The 22,103-nt window shown below is 40.4% G+C and overlaps 1 protein-coding gene across 8 annotated transcripts in view; it reads left to right on the forward strand.

Annotated features, from left to right (window-relative positions):
* The window catches only part of CEP112 (centrosomal protein 112), a 279,030-nt gene that overhangs the window by 113,973 nt on the left and 142,954 nt on the right, over positions 1-22,103 (forward strand). For all 8 annotated transcript variants that reach the window (XM_090059025.1, XM_090059029.1, XM_090059032.1 and 5 more), the window contains one exon: positions 16,033-16,168. In XM_090059025.1, coding sequence (XP_089915151.1) covers positions 16,033-16,168 — 136 coding nt within the window. The remainder of the gene's footprint in view (positions 1-16,032; positions 16,169-22,103) is intronic.

Below are 22,103 nucleotides of genomic sequence, written 5' to 3' on the forward strand. Positions count from 1 at the left end.
TTCCTTCTCTTCCAATTTTCTGTGGGGTTTACTAGATCCATATCTTGAGTTACCATCTTTTTCTTCTTTGGGTAATCTCATCGGCAAAAACTAAATAATCTGTTGTCTCCATGCCAATGACTTGTGCCTCTCTATTCAAACTTCTCTGCTTCTGTCTAAACTGAAACCTGTCATTGTCTCTGACATATCTTCATGGCAGTCTGCTTGTCACCTCAACTTTAACATGCCTAAAACACAGCTCTTAATTGTTGTCCCTAAACCCTCTCCTCTCTCTTCTTTCTCAATCACAGTGGACAGCTTCACCTTTTTGCTTGATTTTCAGTCCCATAGCTTGGACATCATATTCTCTTTAGACCCCTTGCTGGGTCATCATATCCAGCCTATGTCTAAACCTTAACGTGTTTTTCTGCCTGACATCTGTAAGATACAGATTTTCCTTTCCAGCCACACAGTTAAAACTCTTGTCAGGCTTTTACCTCACATCTCAATTACTTTGACATCCCTTGAGGACCATCTTTTTGTTCTATGTTTGTACAGCCCCTAATACCAGGGGGGTCGTAGTTCATGACGAGTGTTCCCAGGCACTGCAAAAACATGAATAGTAAAAAATAAAAATAGAAAGTATTATCTTTAATCATGGTCGGCTTAATAATTAATTTCCAGGACATTCTTGCTGAACATACCTGAATTGTATTTCTATTCTTTTTCATAATACTTACGGAATATGCATTACAAATTAATTAGTGACTTCAGCTGGTATTTTAGTTTGTTATCAACATATAATTTAACAAAAATAAAAGCATATATAATTTATGACAAAACAGTTAAAATAATAGTTATATTAACATTCACTGAAACAGCATATTTGAAAGAATGCGGACCAGGTTTTGTATATCATCCAAAATTATGTAAACTGTAAACATTTTATAAGTGGTTTCACCCTTTTTTTCTGATGCAGTTAAGTTCAATTTAGACTTAAAATCACTGACTAAAAATAAAACTGTTTTCCACTTTAAATTTTTGGTTTATTTCTCTGCAGTGATGAATACAAGTTAGAATGCTTTCTCACAACTTAGAAATATTAAAGTGCCCAGGGACAGGACAGGAATGATGTTTTGAAGGCAATAAATATTTCAGCTTCACATTTCAGCCTTTCTTCTTCATTCCTTTGATCTGGCTTTGGTTTAGTTATCATTCCACTTGAATGACTTCACACTGTCTTTCTTCCTCTCCACACCAAAAAGAAGTGGTTCTGCACATATTCCATATGCTTAGGCTTTGTCATTGTAAGAGATAGCCATAGTTTTCCTCATTGTTTGCTGGTAATAACTGTCTTTAAAATAAGATCTCTGTCCATATCTAAGATGCAGGCTTTTAAAGACAAATGTGTAATTTATATAACAAGCAATTATTTTGCTATCATAGTTTATTAAATGTAGTAAAGCTTGAGAAGTAAAATTGTTTTCCTCTGTATTTCAGATAATTCTCTAAAAAAGCAAAACATTATTTTTACAGTAAGAGGCATGGAATGTTAATCTTCATTCTACAGGCACATTATCTTAAGCATTAACTTATTATTATGTATTTCTACAGCTGGAAAATCTATTCTGAAAGTTGTATGAAAGGAGTTGCTCTCTTCAGTTGTCATCTTTGAAAGGTCATTATTTTTCACAAGTTATCCCTGTCTACTCACTGAAATACTGTATAACATTTGGACACATTTGAATACTCTTCTGTGCCCAGTGATGTCAGTGGGAATACATATGGGGGAACGGAGTCCTCTAGCACAGACCAAATTGCAGGGTCAAGGCCTCACTTTATCGAGTGTATAGAGAAATAAAGTTAGATAATTGCAACAGATGGGGAGGGGGGAGAGAATATGAATCCTTTAATGGTTTCTTTGTGTTTGTGTCTTTTTAGACAAAAACAAGAATTCTTGTGAGTGCTATCTTTTATTGGACCAACTGCCTGGTTGGAATAGTTGTATATAAGCGTTTGGGTATCACATGTATCCTTTAGGCCTCTGGGAGAGAAGCAGACACAGCAGGGCTAAGTAGCAAATTGAACAAAAAGCTTGTGTAAAAGTTTCTGTACAAGTATAAACAAGATATAAGAGAAATTATCAGGTAGCCAACAGATAGGAAGATGCAGTAAAAATCTGATACTGGAAGAATAAGTTTGTTGAGGTGAGTCATCACCTGTGAGGTGCAGGGATAAATTCTATTACAGTGGACACAGACTCATTGTCTGTGTTAAGTCTTTGGTACTTAGGGTGCGTACACACGTGCTACCTTTCTAGCAGCTAAGTCTATTTAACTTTTTTAAGTTGACTTAACTGTCAGAGCATAAGAATGTATGTGGAGCAGAGTCAACTTAAATGCGGCACAAAAATACACTTCCGAGGTGTTTTATCTTGTATCGCATTATTTTTGTGAATTCTAAAGGGCTACTGCAGGGGAGGGCTCACATGATGGCTGTCACCATGTCAAGGAGCTGCACATGTGTACGCTCCAATGTGGCTTAAGTCAACTTAGTTAACTTTATTTAGTTAAGTTGCCTTATTTTAAGTTGACATATGCGCACACTGGTCCAATAGGCTAATGAGTTTTTTCCCCATGCTTGCATTTCAAAGATGTTTGGTAGATTTCCTGTGAGTAGGAGAATTGTGTGGTCAGGCAGGGAGTGATTTATTTGTGGAAGAAAAAATGTTCTCCTACCTGTGTTAAGGCAGGGATGGGTCCCATTAGGTACCTGTTTATAGACAAAAACATTACAGCAGATTAAGAAATACCAGGTGCCCAAACAGTGTCTTCTAATTCTTTCTTTGGGAAATGCCAAGTGTAGATCTGCAGAACAGGATACATTTAAAATTTTGAATTTACGATTGTGCAGCATATTCTGTGATTGTTATTTAAATGGACTTCAAATAACAGACTGTAAAAATAAAAACAACCCCCCCATACAAATAATTAAAATAAACTATACCTAGGGTGATCATATTTCCCTGGTTACAAAGCTGGGCACTCTGTTCTGTCCCCGGCATTCCACAGAAACGGGAAAAAAGCATTCATTTGAATGCATGGTTTGATAATATGGAAGAGGAACTCCCACATACTTGCGTGTTTCTCAGTTACACTGCTAAAAGTCGTCCAGGCTAAGTGTTGGACAAAACCTCCATTAATTCACACATGATGTAATTTGGCAAAACAACTAAATCAACAAGGGTTAGAGTATATTGCAGTATCCGTTCGTTGGCAGGACCGTATACAGGTGGTTGGAAGTACTTCTCTGGCATTTAGAGCAAACACATTTTTGGTTTGGTGATAGAATTATATGACCTGCCTGTTTGTAAGACCTTAGTACGATGGAGTTTTGGTGGTTTCTTTTTTTTTCCTTGAAGAGTTTTCTACTCCCGTGTGAACTTAGTGAAGAAAACAGTCCTGATGTTTGGCATCTGTAATGTAGTATGCAAAATGACAGTTATTTGGCTGCATTTCAGGAGATGCACATTGGTTCATCTGTACAGTGTTTGTACAGCACTTTGAAATGGCATGATGGAACTTGCCACATTTGTATACTGTATTAGACAAATCCATACAGGATAAGTTCAGCAGTGGATATTAATAAAATAGGGCTTTTATTATTGGTCTTTTAAATGTGTGGATGAAAAACTCTGTTTCATACTTAGATTACACGTGCAATATTTTGAACTGAGAACAAACATTTTCCTTTCAAAATGGAGGAATGACACTTTCCTTTATTGCCTTTAGAATATCATGGAAAACCTTGTTAAATTATACCTGTGAAATGATTTCAGAAAATGCAATACTGTTTAATTTCTTCTCGCATGTAGGAGGGAAGAAAAAGACAAGAACAGGTTCTGCACATTTACATTAATATCAACCCAAAGTGACTTCTTTAAGCTTTAATCAAGACCCCATACATTCTTACAAGCATACCAAAGAGCACGGTCTGCCCCACATGCTCTGTATAGCATTTTGTTTAATTCTGTAAAGTATTTTGCCATGTAGCTTCTGTAAGGCACTTTATGAAGACCATATACAACAGACTATACTTTTCTGCACCAGTTAGTTTCAGTTTAACAGTAGGTTTTAAATTCATAGAAAAGATTGGAGCATTTTTTCTCTGAGGAAGCCAGTAACATTCAGTGGGGCAAAATGGCACTGGTGATACGACATTTTGTACGTTGTGGCTTCATTTAATTTGAGAATTGGAAGGAAAGCATAAAAGTAAACCACTGTTAAGATTACCAAGGACTTTTATGCAGGAGGTGGAATAAGGTGACTATTAGACAACACAATACTGTTCTGTAGAATAGTGAAAATGTATCCATCTGAAGCTGCAGATGGCATTTGAGATTGATTCTAGTTACCCATTTGGCATTTAACTAGGCTACTAGATACAGAACTTTAGGAAACATACCAGGGGATGTTAGTAACTTCAAATAGGTTAGTGTTGTCACTCATTTCTAAGACTAAAAGGTATCTCTTCCTTAAACTGGAAGAAGAAAGATAAAAGGATGAACTGATTTACAGTGCCTTGGGATATAAGCAAGTGTTTTAACTGTAAAAATATGTCTGCTTACGGTATTTTCCATACAATAGTGCCTTTCATTTTAAAAAGTCCCAAGCACTTTAAATTTTAAACTGTGTATATGGACCTCCATTCTTTAACAAAGATCAGAACATCAACAAAGCTTACAGCAATGCAATTAGAACAGAAAGCAAATAAGAATACATTTTTCATCAAATAATGGAAAGAAATATACATACATGAGAGGATCTATTTACTCAAATTGTAGTGGGAACAGGACATTGCTAGATTTTCCCAATCTATGGATATGCAATACTTTGTCATGGCAACAAGGCTGTAGTGAGTAGCATATGGATTTGTTTGGTAATTTGCTATGCTTAAAAAGTTTTCACATAAATACCTAAGCTGGTAATGTGAACAAAGTAAGGATTTTACCTTCCAGTGTATATGCAGATTAGTTTTGATAGTAGCATTGTAATAGGTACATATTTAAGAGACCCATTATCATGTACAGGTTTATTTCTGTTTCAACATATCAGAGGTCATGTTCTGGAAATTCAGGCAATGGTTTAAGGTAGGGAATGGCAACATTTTTTGTCAGGGGAGCTGAAATGACTCAGCTTAGGTAGAAGATGGGCAGGCATTAGGACCCAGCCACTGCAGCTGCTGCTTCCCAATGCTCAGCTGCAACGTGGCATGGCATTGCATGATGTTGCGCTCGCCACCCCTCCCACTCACCTCGCCTCCAACACTGTTGTGGCCACCTGCAGGAGCTCCCTGCTCACTGCTGCTACACCACTGCCGCTGACACCGGTGCCTGTGGCCGACCATCGTGCCACCCCAGCCTTGGGAGGCACCTGACGTTCATGCTGTGGGAGACGACAAAAGCAGACAGGCTTTTTGGAGCTAATCAAGAGGTAGCTTAATGTCCTTCCTTGGAAAAGTTGTTTAAGAAGAGCTTGAACTAATGAGGCTTTGTTTTCTTAATGGGTTGGTAAACACTAAGTTAGAGGTGATAAATATTCCCTGCTGGGCAGCTCAGGATGGGGGAATAATCAGAGGTTCTGCTGGGGCCTGGTCACACCCCTCTCAGCTCAGCACTGTGGAAGTGGTGGGAGGGCTGCTTTAGCTCCCCTCAGCTTCTAGCCTGAGTCACTGCAGGCTTGTGTCTGAATGTTTTCAGTCCAGAGGGGATGTCTGGGCAGTTACAAAGTGATTTAGCCCAGCCAGGTTAAACTAACCTGCAAAGATTGAATCAGTTCAGGCTCAGGCTTTTTGAATGTCTGTCCCTAGCCCTAGAGAGCAGAGGGGCAGGACCAGCCCTGCTCTCTGGAACAGACAGGACAGCACATTCCAAGGCTGCAGGATGCTGAGGGACTCTGATTAAACTTGAACCAGGAAGGGGTGTAGGACACGAGTTTCATAAACCGGTTTGACCTAAATGAGTTAAGTCTGATAGTATATTCAACCTTATCTTAAACCAGCTTCAGCTATTTTGAAATGGGTTTATGTGCACTGAATTTCTATTTTGGCACAGGTCTAAACCAGTTTCTGATCACTTAAACTGGTTTATGTGTAACTTCTGTCCCTAACCATGCTACCCAGCTGTGATGTGGCCTGGGTGTTGTTGCCCATTCACTAGAGCCAGCTGATTGCAGTGCAGTGCAGGAACAGTGCCAAATGCCACTGAAGCCACAGCTCCACAGGTCAAATCCATCCCATGGGCTGTGGGTTGCTCACCCCTTGTTTAAGCCCTTAGTGACTGCCTTTGCAAGTTTGTAATTAAGTATAAATCTCCATATTAAATGGCTCTGTTGCCAAGAAGGATAGAGTTTTATTGGACAGCCTTCTTCGCTGGAACAAAAAGTTGTATAGGTGTAAGTGCTTATAAGTAGAATATCCTGCTCTTCAGCTGTTTGTTTGTATTACTGTTGTTTGTTTGTTTAGAAAAGTCTGTGCAACCTGGAGTATTTTGCTCTTTTCAGTCCAAAGAAACAATGGATGCAATTAAACTTCAGTGTTTTTTCCAAAGGCATCCCCTCCATAAATCCAGATCGTACACCTGTTACCTGGCACTGAGTTCTTAAAGGTTTGCAAGGTAGCATTATCTAGTTGTATTAAAAAAAGCTGGACTTGAAGTCAGTGATTTTAGATTATTTCCTGGCAATAATTCTCTGGATGATATAGGGCAAATTACTTAATCTGTGAAGTTTAATCTCTCCAGAAGTGTTGCAAAGTTTAATGAATGTTTTCAAACCATTTAATTCTACCCTAGAGAAGTTTGCTGATTGGAAAAAAATCAAGATATTCCTTGCTATGCTCCTGAAAATAGTTCACAGTAATGTTTAATTTTGTTTCTTTTGGTGGTATTCATTGATATGATACCTCGTTACTTAAATACGCATCAGACAGAACCTGATTTTGCAGGACTTGAACATCTTCACAGAATCATAGAATCCATGAGTCGGGAGGGACCTAGACAGAACATCTAGTCCGACCCCCTGCCATGGGCGGGAAGGAGCACTGGGGGTGAAGGGGTCATAAGACCCCAGCCAGGTGCCTGTCCAGTCTCCTCTTGAAGATTTCCAGGGAAGGTGAGAGCACCACCTCTCTGGGAAGCCTGTTCCAGGCTCTGCCCACCCTTACAGTGACTTGGCTTCAAGTTTGGAAAACTTGCAAGTTACATTCATGCTGTAGCTCACAGTGGTTTATCATTCAGTCTCTTCACCATTTCTTTTGGGTTAGAGGCTTACTTTTGCATTTTTCCAGAGAGGAATCTCATGATCCACTCTACTTTCAGGCTGGGTTCAGTGCTAGCTATATAGTACCTCCAAAAGGGTATCTTTGAAGCTACACTGTGTTTGTCCAAGGCTTTTGCCACCTAGTTTGGGCCTAGAGTAATTTGTTTCAGGGACAGATTTAATGAGGTTCTGAACCCCACTAAGAAAAGTAACTGGGGAGTCTTTCTCTTTTGGTACCCCTGAATTTGAATCAGATGTTCTTCTCCTGGTCCGACTAAGCCACTTCACTGTGACTTAAATGCATTTATGGATGGGAGACCAGGGTTGAATGGCAGGTTTTAAGCAAGAGCTACCCAGGATCTTAGGTTGCAGTATCCAAGGCAAATGAGTGAGGTGGCCCGTGAAATCTTTCTATATCTTTGATATTAACACAATGAAAGTCATCCTGGGATCAGGGATCTTTATGTTAGGAGTATTCTAGGATTGTCTGAGCTGCATTTCCTTTTAATGTGTGTTCAAGAAAAAAAGAATGAAAATTGAAATAAAAAGACCTAAGTTTCCAAAATACCTCAGCTTTAAGAGTAGTACTAGAAAGCAGATATATTTTCAGTGCAATCCTTTTTATACATTTTTAATGCCTGAACTGTTGAATATTTACTACCCAGATGAAATTCTCTTTATTCTTTTAGTAGGGAAGACAGTTGGAATCATTAAGACCATTTCGTCAAACAGAGCAGCATAGTACAGTGCAACTCCACCGTGATTCTGAGTACTTCCTTCATTGTTCTCTTCCATTATGTGTTCCAGGGCCCACTGTTATTGTTACTATATTCTCCTTTTTTCCCTTTAAATTTCATTTTAGCAACACTGTAACTACATCATGGCTTGCCATCAGCCTTCCACTCAAAAAACCCCAAAAAACAAAAATCCTAATAATAATGAAATGTTAGTCGTTCATCCACATTCGAGCTGACCAGTAGCTAGTGTTACTGCAAGGCCTGGCTTTTGGTCTTTTCCACAGCCCTTAGCATGGGCTAAGCATCACCTCCCCAAGAAGTAGCCCTCCGAAGACATTTTTGCTTCATCATACCACTGTGCAACAGTCCCTCCTCCGCTTGCCATCCATCTCCTGGGAAGTATAGCTTACTGCAGGCACTCATCGGCAAGTTATTATATCCCCTCAATTATTGCAGATATGCTGGCAGGGCTGTCCAATTTGTGGCCTGTGAGGGGTTCATTTTTTACCCAGGAGCTCCTGCCTGGGTGCCACTCCCTCAACCACTGCTATCATCAGGGTCTCTGGGTTTCCTATTCTCCTGCAGCTTCCGCTTCCTGCTCCCACCCGTGGGGGCAATGAAGGACTGTATTGTCTGTGGGGCCCAAGGGAGCCTGTGATTTGGTGGGGCTTGGGGCACACATATACAGTGACTTGGGGGACAGTCCTGGCATCCCAGTGGGTGACCTGCAGCTCAAGCAGGTGCAGTCCATGCAGTGTGTAGCCCTTTGGCTGCTCTGAAGTTTTTCCATCAGATTGCTAGTCATCTGCTTCAGAAATGATATACAAGTTGATGATGAGTAGCCTTGCTCGCACTGATAGGACTAAATCCGAAGAAGTTATAGGCTACCCAGGGATTTTTACCATCAAGGATTCTGATCTCTTTTTACGTATTAAAGAATCTAGTCACAAGACGTTAACCTAACAGATTTGAAATGGGTTTTGTAGAAACGCTGTCCCTAATTTTATTTATTGCCCATTCAGGTCCACAATGCAAAGTGCAGTCAGACATATCAAGTGGGATGCTTAGAAGAAAGCATGCTTTGCTTAGGTGTTACTTTGAAAATACCCTCCCTTCATTAGGGGAACTGAAGGAGGGTGTGACTAGCACATGCCAAATGGAGCATAAATGAAACCATCCATGTATATGATATCTTAACAAATATTTACAGCATGGAAAAGGAGAGTGTTTTTCCATACTGCAGCATGTTTCACTCTGAGTTTCTGCATGTCTTCCTTGACAGTAAACTACGTTTCATACCTGACCTCTATGTGCATGTCATTATATTGTGAAAACACACTTAGCTGTAAAACGCATCCATATCAAAAATACTTTCTTATTCCCACCAAACCTGCAAAGCATTATTTTGCTTAGACACTAAGTGGGTTTCCAGGGCTGTCAGAAATGGTAGAGGGCCTGGCAAACAGATTCCATGGTCAGGAGCTCAATTGACTGTATTATTTTTACAAGAAAACATTATGGACTGCTATTGCGTAGAAAATTGCAGTATTATTTAAAAACCCTATGAGCTATGAATAGAATGTGTGTTCAGAAGTGGGAGTTGAGAATGAATTTTCCATGAAAGTTATGCATGTTTCTTTATACATATAACATACGCAGATGTGTTAATTTTACCCTGTTATAATTATTAGTCGAATAGAAGAGTTCTTTCCCACCATGGTTTGACAGTGGGCTGGTGTTGCCTTTTTATTTTGTTTGGTATGCAGAGACCTTTGGGCCTCAAAAACTTTACAAACAGTATTACTGGTTCACACTGCAGCCAAGAGAGCATCTCGAGGTTATTTTGTATCTTACATAAATCACTGAACCTCCACTGCTTTCCACTGATTTGATGTGTAATGCTGTCATATCTTACTGTACTTGGTTATTAACTCCAGGAAGACAGTTTAAAAGGCAAGGAAAATTCTTACCACGAAGCATTAAGGAAAATTATTTTACATGCTGTTATTCTTCATTTATCAGTATACTTCACATTACTTCTTTCTCCAATTCTTATCATAGACTTCATAGTCATCTTTAACTGAGATGATTTGTGCTTGTATAAGACATTTAATTCTGTTACCATATCCTTTAGACATTAAAACAAGAGGAATTTTCTGCTTTTATAAATAAATTGGGGCCAAAGTGTAAATTCACCCTATTTTTATATTCATGCTGGCTCAGCTTTAGGGGATTTGAGTGATGTAATTGCATTGTACTAGGCCCCACAACTAGTACAACAAAAAAAAATAATCTTCAAAGTGAATATTTCAGTGTTTCATGTGAGGCACACTGCTCAGTGTCTTGGGAAAAAAAAGTAAAGCCTTTCTTATACACGTCCATTGTTGTACATGTTTTCTAAGCTGCAGTATAAATCTTAAATGCATAAAAAGTAGAAAGACCTGGCTTTCTCACCCCTGAAAAGAAATGAAGTCTTATTCCTGGTTATAATGAGCATGGTATATCTATTTATGGGATTAAATCCTGGAAAGAAAAGAAGGTACATAAAATCAAGTTCCTAAAAGTACAGTTCATTGCATCTACCTTACAATATTTTAGTATGAAACTGTATTCTTCAAGGAAGTAGGTGTGTGAAAACAATTGGGAAATTCATTTCTTGCACAAAGACTGGCTTTATCAGGAAATGATATGGCTAGACGTTGTGTTCTGTCGCCTCTTGTCAGTTATTGGGGATAATTTGGTAGACTGCATTGTAGCTTTTGCTTCTGCCTCAGAGCTGATGTTAGTCTCAGATGTGAAGGAGGGAAAGTTGTCATTCAGGGCTCCGTCCATTGAACTGGAGCCTTGGCAAAGGAGGATATTGAGTTTCCCCTTGCAGCATGTCCTTTGAATCATTTCAGTTAAGCAGCCCCTGGGGGAGGCACATCTGGGCCATGGGTTAGCGAGGATTTAGTTAGGGAGCTTCTGGAGGGGTTGGACGTTTTCAAGTCAGCCGGCCCGGATGATCTCCACCCTAGAGTTCTAAAGGAACTGGCCGAGGTCATTGCAAGTCCCTTGGCATGGCTTTACGAGCACTCCTGGTGCTCTGGTGGGGTACCGGAGGACTGGAAGAGGGCCAATGTGGTCCCCATCTTCAAAAAAGGCAGGAAGGAGGACCAGGGAAACTATAGGTCAGTTAGTCTTACCTCAATCCTAGGCAAGCTGTTCGAGAAAATTATGCTGGCACACATCCAGGAGGGGCCATGAGGGGACTGCATGCTTAGGGGCAACCAACACGGGTTCATCAGTGGCAGGTCCTGTCAGACCAACCTGGTGGCCTTTTACGATCAGATCACCAGATCATTAGATGCAGGGATAGCAGTGGATATAGTCTTCCTGGACTTCCGGAAGGCTTTTGACACTGTCTCTCACCCCGTTCTCATTAAGAAACTGGGGGGCTGTGGTGTAGACACCCACACAGTCAAATGGGTCGCCAACTGGCTGGAGGGCTGCCCCCAGAGGGTGGTAGTGGATGGGTCCTTCTCAACCTGGAAGGACGTGGGCAGTGGGGTTCAGTGATTTGGATGAGGGGGTAAAAAGCACCCTGTTCAAATTTGCTGATGACACTAAGATGTGGGGGGACGTGGGCACACTGGAAGGATGCAACAGGCTGCAATCAGACCTCGACAGGTTACAAGGGTGGGCGGACGAGAATAGGATGGGTTTCAACACAGACAAGTGCAAGGTGATGCACCTGGGGAGGAACAACCGGCACCATACCTACAGGCTGGGGAACTCCCTTCTTGTCAGCACGGAGGCGGAAAGGGATCTGGGGTCATCATTGATTCCAAGATGAACATGGGCCGGCAGTGTGGAGAGGCAGTTAGGAAGGCCAACCGCACCTTGGCATGCACCTGAGCAGGTCCAAAATGGTGATCCTCCCCCTCTGTGCGGCACTGGTCAGGCCGCAGCTGGAGTACTGCGTCCAGTTCTGGGCGCCACACTTCAAGAGGGATGTCGACAGCATGGAGAGGGTCCAGAGGAGGGCCACTCGCATGATCAGGGGACAGCAGGGCAGGCCCTATGGGGAGAGGCTGCGGGACCTGGACCTGTTCAGCCTCCAAAAGAGAAGGCTGAGGGGGGATCTTGTGGCCTGTTATAAACTAGTCAGGGGGGACCAGCAGGCATTGGGGGAGTCCCTGTTCCCCCGAGCACTGCCAGGAGTGACCAGGAATAACGGTCACAAGCTGGCAGAGGGCAGGTTTAGGTTAGATATCAGGAGGTGCTACTTCACGGTCAGGGTGGCTAGGTTCTGGAACCAGCTTCCAAGAGAAGTGGTGCAGGCTCCTACCCTGGGAGTGTTTAAGAGGAGGTTAGATGAACATCTTGCTGGGGTCATTTGACCCCAGTACTCTTTCCTGCCATGGCAGGGGGTCGGACTAGATGATCTGCTCAGGTCCCTTCCGACCCTAGAAACTCTGAAACTATCATGGCACTAGGATCTCTTCAGTTTGTTTAAAGCTGTGTATCACTTTAAGGAAGTTCTGTAGCACCCAGGGACCCAGCCGAGTTTCCCCAGAGGTTCAGAAGAGGGAAAGGATGGTACTGTACGTGTTTTCTTTATCTCTACCCTGACCCATCTACATTCCCCAGTTTCCATTTGCAGAGAATCTCCTTAGGTTCTGGGTTTCCAGGGTAGTGTACAGCCAAGTATCTCAGCCTCCTGATTTGGTATTTAAAGACAATTCTAGGGAGCTGAGCCATCACCAATACACGTTGTCTGAGAAACTGACCTTTTTTTAGGTTGTAATGATGCTATCTTAAATCACAGATTTCATAGACATTTGGGCTGGAAGGGACCCCGGAGGATCCTCGAGTCCAGCCCCAGGGCCAGGAAGTCAGCAGAAGTCACAGGATCCCAGCAAGATAAACATCCAAGTGTGTCTTGAAGGCATTCAATGTGGATGCTTGAACCGCCTCCGGCGGCAGTCTATTCCAGACCTTGGGGGCCCGGACAGTGAAGAAGTTCTTTCTTAGGTCCAGCCTGAATTGGTTGCGATGGAGTTTGTGACTGTTCGATCTTGTCATCCCTTGGGGCGCTCTGGTGAACAGACGTTCCCCCAGATCCTGATGAGCACCCCGATGAACTTATAGGTGGCCACCAGATCACCCCTGAGCCTGCGCTTTTCCAGGCTGAAGAGCCCCATGGCTTCTGGCTAATGGTGTATGATTGTCATTCAAATCTAGATATTCAGAACATTCCCTAGAATGACTGAGTTTAAAGAAAGAAACCTATATGCTGATTTTGTCATTTATCTGTATATAATCTTTCGAAAATGTGAATGGTTTATTACTTAAAGGATTAGGAGTCAGAAGGTCTGGAGTCTGCTTGTGGTAGGGATGTGCAGCACCAATCCAGTCACAGTGGTGTGTACACTTGTTGGTGACTTACTTTCAGCTGTTTTGAGTTGATAGAACTATTGCCAACAAAACTTTAGAGTGTAGACAAGGTCTTTGGTTTCTCAGTTTTAATTGAAGCACAAAGAAGTAAAAACCATGGTTGGCTCAATATGGAAAGACCTAAACAGAGACAAATCACAGGGAAAATGAGAGCAGAGTGAGAATAACTTAGCAGCTCAATGGTTTTTTTCAGTAATTGAGAAACAATCTTTTAAAGAGTTTCGTGGATTAAAACAAGAGTGTTACAGAAGTGAAATATTTTTTGTGTGAAGAAGAAACATCAGGTACTTCTAAGTTGTAGAAGTGGATGAGAGTATTATGCAAGTGGATGGGAACTATTAATGTTTATTCATATACAGGACTGAATCATTATACTATTTGTAAATAGAAACTGGGAAGTAGAGCTGTTTTAATGTTGAGTGTAAAGTACGTTTGCCTATATGTTATGCATATCATCTAACAGTATTGCAGTAAGAGTATAAAAAGGCTGATGTGGTTGGCAAAAAATAATAGCAAGAACAGTTTTCATCAAACGAAGTTCAGTTAAAATAACCACGTTCACTCTTGTACGCAGTTTCTTGTTTACTTGGTGGGGGAAAAGATAAACACATGTGATAAAAAGAAAAATAATCTGTGCATGTTTGAATAGCCCAACAGTGGTAGAGAGCAGCATCATTTTGTAGCATTTTCTTAAATACGTGTAAAACAAAGTAGTAGTAATCATTACCTACACTGATTTGAATATTTTTTTGTCTCATTGTTCAACTCTGAGATGAAAGGCACAGGAAGAAATGTGTGTGCCACAACTTTAAAATATCAGAACTGGATGCTTCCTGTGTTTCATAAAAGGATTGAGTACTGGCAGGGATAGACTGACTTGCTGAGCTGCTTTCTTTCCATCTCTAATGTGTCTGATCCTTTGTTTTGTATGCAACCATTTCCATCAAAAACAGGAACTTTGTCACAGGGTGCTGCCTTTTTACCTGTAAGATAAAAACGCTAGTCACAATCTCCAGATTTATCACTTTTTTTTCTATTATAAGCAGTTGGTTGTGCCAGCTGCAATGCAGGTTATCAACACAACCATGCTAAGCTTTATACTAAACCATGCTAAGTTTTATACTAAACTCTCTGTGAACTGGACTTCGATGTGCTGATGTAAACAGTAACATATCTAACATGTCTTATTTTTTGCCTTCCACATGAAAGTTTGCACCAGGATGTCTTTAATATATTTACAGATTATCATGATGGAGACATATGATGCATCAATACCAAGATCAGAAGTCCATGATATTTATATTTATCTGTATATCATGATAAAGTTTGCTACATAATGATCAAATTGTACATATTTTAAACAGTTTAATCCAAATATGAGCGTACAGCATGGCAAACAATAAACTATTATTTTCCTAATAAGCAGTACTGAGAGATAGGAAGGCGCTTGGAAATTCTACAAGTGCTGAATGTATAAAATAATAGCAAGGGCTTTCACTGGTTTGGCTAAGGCTAGGAACAGAAATTACACATATACTGGTATAAGTGGTCAGATACCAGTTCACATCTGTAACACAACAGAAGTTCAGTGTACATAAACTGCGTTCAAAATGGCTGAGACCAGTTAAAGATAAACCCAGATGGGTGTTGTATCAGACTTAATTAATTTAGGTTAAATCAGTTTATTGAACTTCTGTTCCAGATCCCTTCCAGATTCAAGGTAACTCACATCCCAGTTAACCCAGCATCTCAGGGTCCCTTGCACCTCCCCTGCAAACCCCATTCCTCACAGGGTGGGCAGGCTAATCTTGGCCCAAACTGTCTTCTCCAGCCAAGCAGGGAGGCATGGTCTAGCACCCCCTGGCTTCTGGCCTGGGCTGCTGCAGGCATGTGGCTGCGTTTCCTGAATCAAAAGGGAGTGTCTATTCACTTGTTTATCAATTCAATCTGTGCAGTTTATAGTAATCTGCAAACATTGAATTGGTTCAACCTCGGGCTTTTTGACCATCTGTACTTAGCCTAAGTAACCCATAAGCCTCATATTTTCAATGCTTGTTTGTTTTGATATATTCTAGGGAATGAGTAACCTCTTGTTGGTTTTAGCAGAGATGGTACTGGGGATATAACTGTTTTCATCTGATAATAGAATAATATAATCTTACTACAAACCATTTTCCTCATTGAAAAATTAGTTGGATGTATGTTAGAGCTATTAATGGCAATATTAAAGAAAAAAGTTATATGTTGTTGTAATAAGGATGTGTTATTTAAGTGGTCCTAGTACAAGGTTTATAAAATAGCATTAATTTCATGGATTATAGGTACTATATTTAGGCTTGCCAAATTGAATAGAGAAAGTGAAAATAACTCTAGACTTCTTACCCAGGTTGCTATTTTGTTCTTCAAAGTATTACTGAGGCAAGTTTGGCATAAGCTGGGACAGGAAATTGAAACCCTGAATACTATTTTAAACTGATAGGGTTAAAGGCCTTTCTTTTACACCAGCACACTTGTTCTTTCATTTGATACTTGAACTCTAAAAATTTTCTGTGACTTTCTAGGGAGAAGGAGGAGCAGCTGACTCGGGTGACAGAGGTACAGAGGCTGCAGGCCCAGCAGGCAGATGCTGCCCTGGAGGAGTTTAAGCGGCAGGTGGAGCTGAACTCAGAAAAAGTCTACGCTGAAATGAAACAGCAGGTGAGAAGGTCACAATGCCAGCTTTTCTGAGACTCTCTGTCTCAGTAGGATAGCATATTCTGATCTTGTAATGCCAGAAACATGTTTCACTTGATAGTGCTACATCAAAATCTTTCACAATGTAGTGTCTTTCCTAGCTAGTCAAAAAAGGATGTTAGCAATTGATTCATCTTTATAACAAAGCGAGATTTGTCGTTGTTATAAAGCTATCTGCAGTTGTATTTCTGATTAGAGCTTTTCCAGGAGTTATGCTATAAAGTGTTAGTTCAAACAGTTTTACAGAATGATGTTTATAATTCCCCCACGTAAGTGTTCTCCCTCTTCTTTTAGGGACAAGTTATTCACCCATTAAAGGGAATTTGCTGTCAATGTCAATAAAATATGGGTACAGTACTACAGCTAATGCCCAAAAATGTTTTCCCCCACCGCAAAATTATTTATAATTATTTACTTGTATGGCACTTAAAACATGCTATTTGCTCACAGAACAAACAAGATGTAAGGTGTTTGCCACTAGGAGAGTTCACCTTTTATGCAATAAATTAAAATAATAATAAGCAGACTGATAAGGGATGAAAAGGAGAGGCAGGTGGCCTTTCTAATGTGATAAAGGTTCCTCTAGTACTTCTACCTGATCCTTCATCCCACTATTCAGATTTGTCCTTTTGTAATTAAATCCAGTTGTTTTCTATTTGAGGAGGGGGTAGCCTGAAACAGGTAGGGAATGTAAGGGACTATTGATGGTAAAGCAACTTGGTGAAGGCTCCTTAAAAACATTTTAGCTGCAAAATTTTCCCTTCGTATTGAAGATCAGGGAACAGAAACTCTTGGGGATGTAATCTTATTGCGTTCATCCTTGTAACATATTTACTGTTTGTGCTTCAAAATCCTTTGAGATTCAATGTGCTGTGTAAATGGATACGACGATAAGTGTGATCATTTTACAGCTTCTTAAAAGAATCGCTTCTGCATAAAACCATTGGTGTAAGTGTAGAGAAGTGTGAAATGTAGAGGGACCCCTATTGATAGGGTATCTTCTCATACATATACACACACACTCACACTCGCACGCACACACATGTGCATGTGCACATGCGAAAGCTCATACCTCTCTGAATGAGTTAGTCTATAAGGTGCCACCCTGTCTTGCCTCCTTTATAAATTCACGTAATGGTGAAATATAAACCAAACATTGGCCAGAAACAAAGTAGTTGTATTACAAATGTGGTTGCTTATATCACTGAGAGCAAAATCTTTCATCTTGGCTTGGAATCTGTTTTTAACAATTGCTTTTTGTTGTTGTTGTGAAGGTCTGGCTTTACTACTTTCAAAATCTTCAGTAAAAGCAGCAGAGCTATAAGGCATCTTTTACTTTAAAAGTCCTATACAGAGAACAAATAATGGAATTTTGAAACGAGAAAGCTGTGACATTATTTTAAAAGGGCAACTTTTGTTTTGCAAACTAGGCCCACAAGGGCAATACAAAACACCCAGGGTTTCAAAGTTCCTCTCCTACATTTTACTTTAAATCAAATCTCTCCTTTAGCTTCTTCAAGATGAGTTAAAATAAAAATAATTTTCTTGTTACTTTAAATGAGAAACATACTATAACTGTTGTTTAAGATAGAGTCTAATTCAACTAGAAAGATTCCTCATGATGTAATTTTGTTCAAAAAATTGTGTAAAATAATCCTGAAAATCTATACATTGTATTGGTTGTAGAAACATGGAAGATATACATTGTACTGACACTTGAAGAGATTTTTTTTTTTAGTCATAGAAACAATGCTCCAGGAAATGTTAGAGATATATATTACTAAGGTCAATGAAGTTGCTGTGTATTTGTCTCATTTTCTCGGTGGTTGAATGTCATCCTATTGATGTGTTAGATATAAAAATAGAAAATACATAATAGATAACCAGTCTTTCTCCCTGATTCATATATTGATGCCTCACTCTGGATTCACAATACCCTATACTCATCCAAAGTGTTGAACTGCGATGGAAAAACTACATCATGATACTGTTGAGTACTGGTTGGGTTGTATTAGTGCTTTTTCTTGGAGCACTGACTACTTGCCCACTACATTTTCCTTGGTAATGAAGATTCTGGCACCAAGATCCTCAACATCGACACTTAGATGGAGAAACTGAATTCTTAGCCTTGGACATTACATAGAAACCATTTCTGTTCGAAAAAGAGTAGAAAGAATCAATTGATAAGAAAGCCAGAGTTGGTGCTGGTGTTAACACCAGCTCTGAGACTGCTCCCAGCTTCTCAAGTTTCCCCCCAACCCAGAATGACATTGGCATTAACTGGAATTGTGGTCCTCCTCATTCCCTCCCTCCGGCCACTCCTTTGCCAGCTCAGACAAAGAGCTGTTTCCAGGCAGGTTAGGACCATGTCTGGTGCAGCATTTTATGAGTGCATAGTAGGGGGGCACATAATAATATGGAGACAGGATGGGCTGCTGAAATGTGGCCAGTAGCAATATGATATGCCAGTATTACCATATTGATCTTCTGGGAATATGACATCTCATTTGTCTTTGAACACCAGTCTCATGATTTTACCCAAAGAAAGAGATTATAATTGCCATTAATAGCTAGCATCTTTCCCTTGAACCAATAGATATCCTGATCAAAACAGTGGAACAGGCATAGAAGATGCTTCAGTTACTCTGCCTGCCTATAGTAGCCTTTCTCCCTGGGTGAGACAATCACCCATGCCCCAGCACTGACTGTGGATGACTTTGGACTTGCAGCTACCCTGGACATGGAGGTGATAATAATCCAAGAAAATACATGCATGTATTTACATGCATATACACGTGCATTATTTAATACACTGAGTGTTCTGTTTTCATGCCTGCGAATAAACAGGTTTAACAGCCTTCACAGGTTTTTGCCTAACTATCAGCCAGGTTTACTTCAACCATGACACCCTTTTATAGAGAGAGTGTATCAAACTCCACCAAAGGGCTTTGAGTAATTTTATGCTCATTCTATTCCAAGGTCACGTTCTACCTCAGTGATCTGGGCAAAAGCTAAATATGCCAAAGAAACCCTCCTCCTTTTTCCCCCCCCACTCCCTGCTTCCTTCCCCTGAAAGGCTATCCATGCTGGAAACCAGCCAAGAAGAATTATTACTCTTTCAAATGGAAGAGACTTACCATTTGGGCAATTCACCATGGTTTACGATGTTTGGATTACTTACCATATTGGAAATATTCTAGATTATTTCAGCTCGCCTTGCAGCCTTACTGACATATAATGCCCTCCATTACAGTTGCTTTCCATCTTCTCCTATCTGCCAGTATTGACATTCCTTAAAGGTCTGATGCACAAATCTGGTCTGATGTACATCACCCTGTTACCATTTAGTGAATGTATTCCTTCTACCTTCTACCCAGGCTTCCTCCCCCTGAACTCAGGTAGCTCCCTCACCTGCTTCTGAAATGTTTCTTTAACTGAAATCTGAAAGGCTGCTACATGAAGCAATCTGCTCACATTTGTGCAGCATTTGCCCTAGTCTCAACTGCTAGATCTGGCACCAGATTTGGGTGAGAACTACAGGAATCTCTGGATGATGCAATACTTAATCCCACCACATCGAAAAGAATACTGCTTACATGTCTTCTGCAGCAGGTTGCATACTTGCACAGGCTTGTAAAAGAAAGGACATTTACACATTCCACAATAACTGTTATTCTGAATGTAGCCAGGGGAGGATACCACAGTCTGTTTCCCATGAAGTTGTAACACAGGTTTTGAGCTGCAAGCAAAGTGCGGGAGTATTGCAACTGGTCTATCCCTTGTACCTTTTCATGTGCCTTTGAAAGGGCACATGAAAAGGTACGTGGTACATGTATGGCCCCAAAGGATGTAGCTATTCAAATGACTCTTGTCAAAGACTGTTTAGCTACATGCTGGATGCACAATGGTTTCCATGCCGTGGAATCCACACTTGCAGTCATCCAAGAAACTTCCTAATTTTCTTGCTGAGTGGCACCTGAAAAAGCCTACATTTCTGCATAACTGCTTGCAGAGATTTGAAAAAAAACTCCCAAACCCCTGGCACCTTACATTAAACTCGGTGTGTTCCTGCACCAAGCCCAGCACATGTCCAGAAGAGACGCTGTGTTGGTTGGACCCAGCTCACCCAATATGTGTATAAATTGAGCATTTTAGTGGGGCTTTATTGGTACTTTCATCTAATATCTGATTGACTCCACTTTAGATAAAAGCGCCAAAAAACTCTGCTGAAGCACCGGATCTATACAGACTCTGCAGAGCCAGGTCAAAGTAATACGCTGCTTCTTCTGGTAAAATGCGGTTTTCGGGTTTTTTTAACATCTGATAGCAGCCAAAAATTCAAAGAAACTGCTCTGAAAATTGAATTTTTAATCTTTTTTTGCTATAAGTTATGTGTGTTGTCATAGCTATGATCTTTTTCCTTGTTATCTATAATCTGGATGAACCCAGAGAGGTGAAGCAGAACTGGAAGTCCCTGTACTAATGTTGTACAAAATATAGTTCTTGCCCTAAGTAGTATGGGGCATACAAAGAATGGCACCTTTAATATTTAACTGATTTCCTTGACAGAGAGCTACGCTGAGTTTAAATATTTTTCCTTTCCCCTTCCCTGTCATAGATTCCCCCTTTGATTTACAGCTTAGAAATGACACCAGTCTGTGGCTAGATACTATTACTTCATTCTAATAATGCTGTTAGTGTTGATATATTCACGGAGGGTCCCCACCTGAGAGAAGTGCCCCACATGAGGGAACTTGCAGTACATATAGAGGAAAAAATGGGAGAATTTCCCGTCCCTGTGACATAAATCAGCACAGAGGAATGTTTGTCTGATTCACCAGGTATGCGAGACATCAGCAAAGTTGTCAGATTGCATAGTGGTGAGAGAGATCCTAAAAAGTGAGGAACTTTGAATGAATGAATGAATGAATGAATGCTTATACAACATTCTTCACTGGGCGCTCATTGTGCTTAGTTATTACAGGAGTCCCAGACCTATGTAATATGTGATTTATCTCTTGTGGTGCTGTACCTAGGCCTGACAGAATGAGTTAAGTGATCATGTTGGCTACAATTTTGAATGTCTGTGCTGTTGCTAGTTTGCAGTAGGTGTCTTACGTTTTATGGTCATGTGCTCTGCGTGCTGACTTGCCCTGTTGTTCCCCTTGTTAGTTTATTACATTTTAGCTTCATAGCAAGGTCATCCTAACAATTTGTATGAGGTTGAGCTATGAAAAGTTGGGACAAAAAAAGTGTAAAATGATATCTAAAGAATTAGTTTCATAGCTGATAATTTGCAACATGCTCATGTTGTTATCTGAACTCAACTGCTAAACATTTTTGATGGATGTGTGTTTGAGGTTCTGTTCATTTAGGACAGATTTCTGATGGCATAACTCATACTGAATTACATGTGACTGCTATTATTGTAAAGAAGCAAGGATTTTTCTGCGTGATATATTTTATTGGACCACCTGCATGGTTGGAATAAAGTTAGGCAAACTTTTGAATGCAAGACATTCTTCATCATGTCTGAGGAAAGATTGTCTTAAGTCACACAACCAACTTGACGCACAATAAACAAGGCTGGTGTGCACTCTTTTACCTGGTGGTAAATGAAAATTCGCTTATTCCTTTCATTGAGGCCTGAGCCTCCACACAGCTTTCATTTACTGTGGGCTAAAAATGTGAGTAGCTGACACTGCAAATCTCTGCTCTTAGCTACCTTGTGGTAATTATAGGCACTAGTACAGTGATCAAGCATGTGCTTCAGAGACACAATTCTGAAGTTTATTTTGCATCCTAGTCCTTTCTCACCCCTCCTTAGATAATCCTGTTTTTTTTTAAATAAATAGTCTGGTATGCTGTTCACAATACAGCATATATGTTTCTATATTGG

Source organism: Crocodylus siamensis, chromosome 8 (genome assembly GCF_052110815.1).
Source record: "Crocodylus siamensis isolate JL-2025a chromosome 8, ASM5211081v1, whole genome shotgun sequence".
Taxonomy (NCBI): Eukaryota; Metazoa; Chordata; order Crocodylia; family Crocodylidae; genus Crocodylus; species Crocodylus siamensis.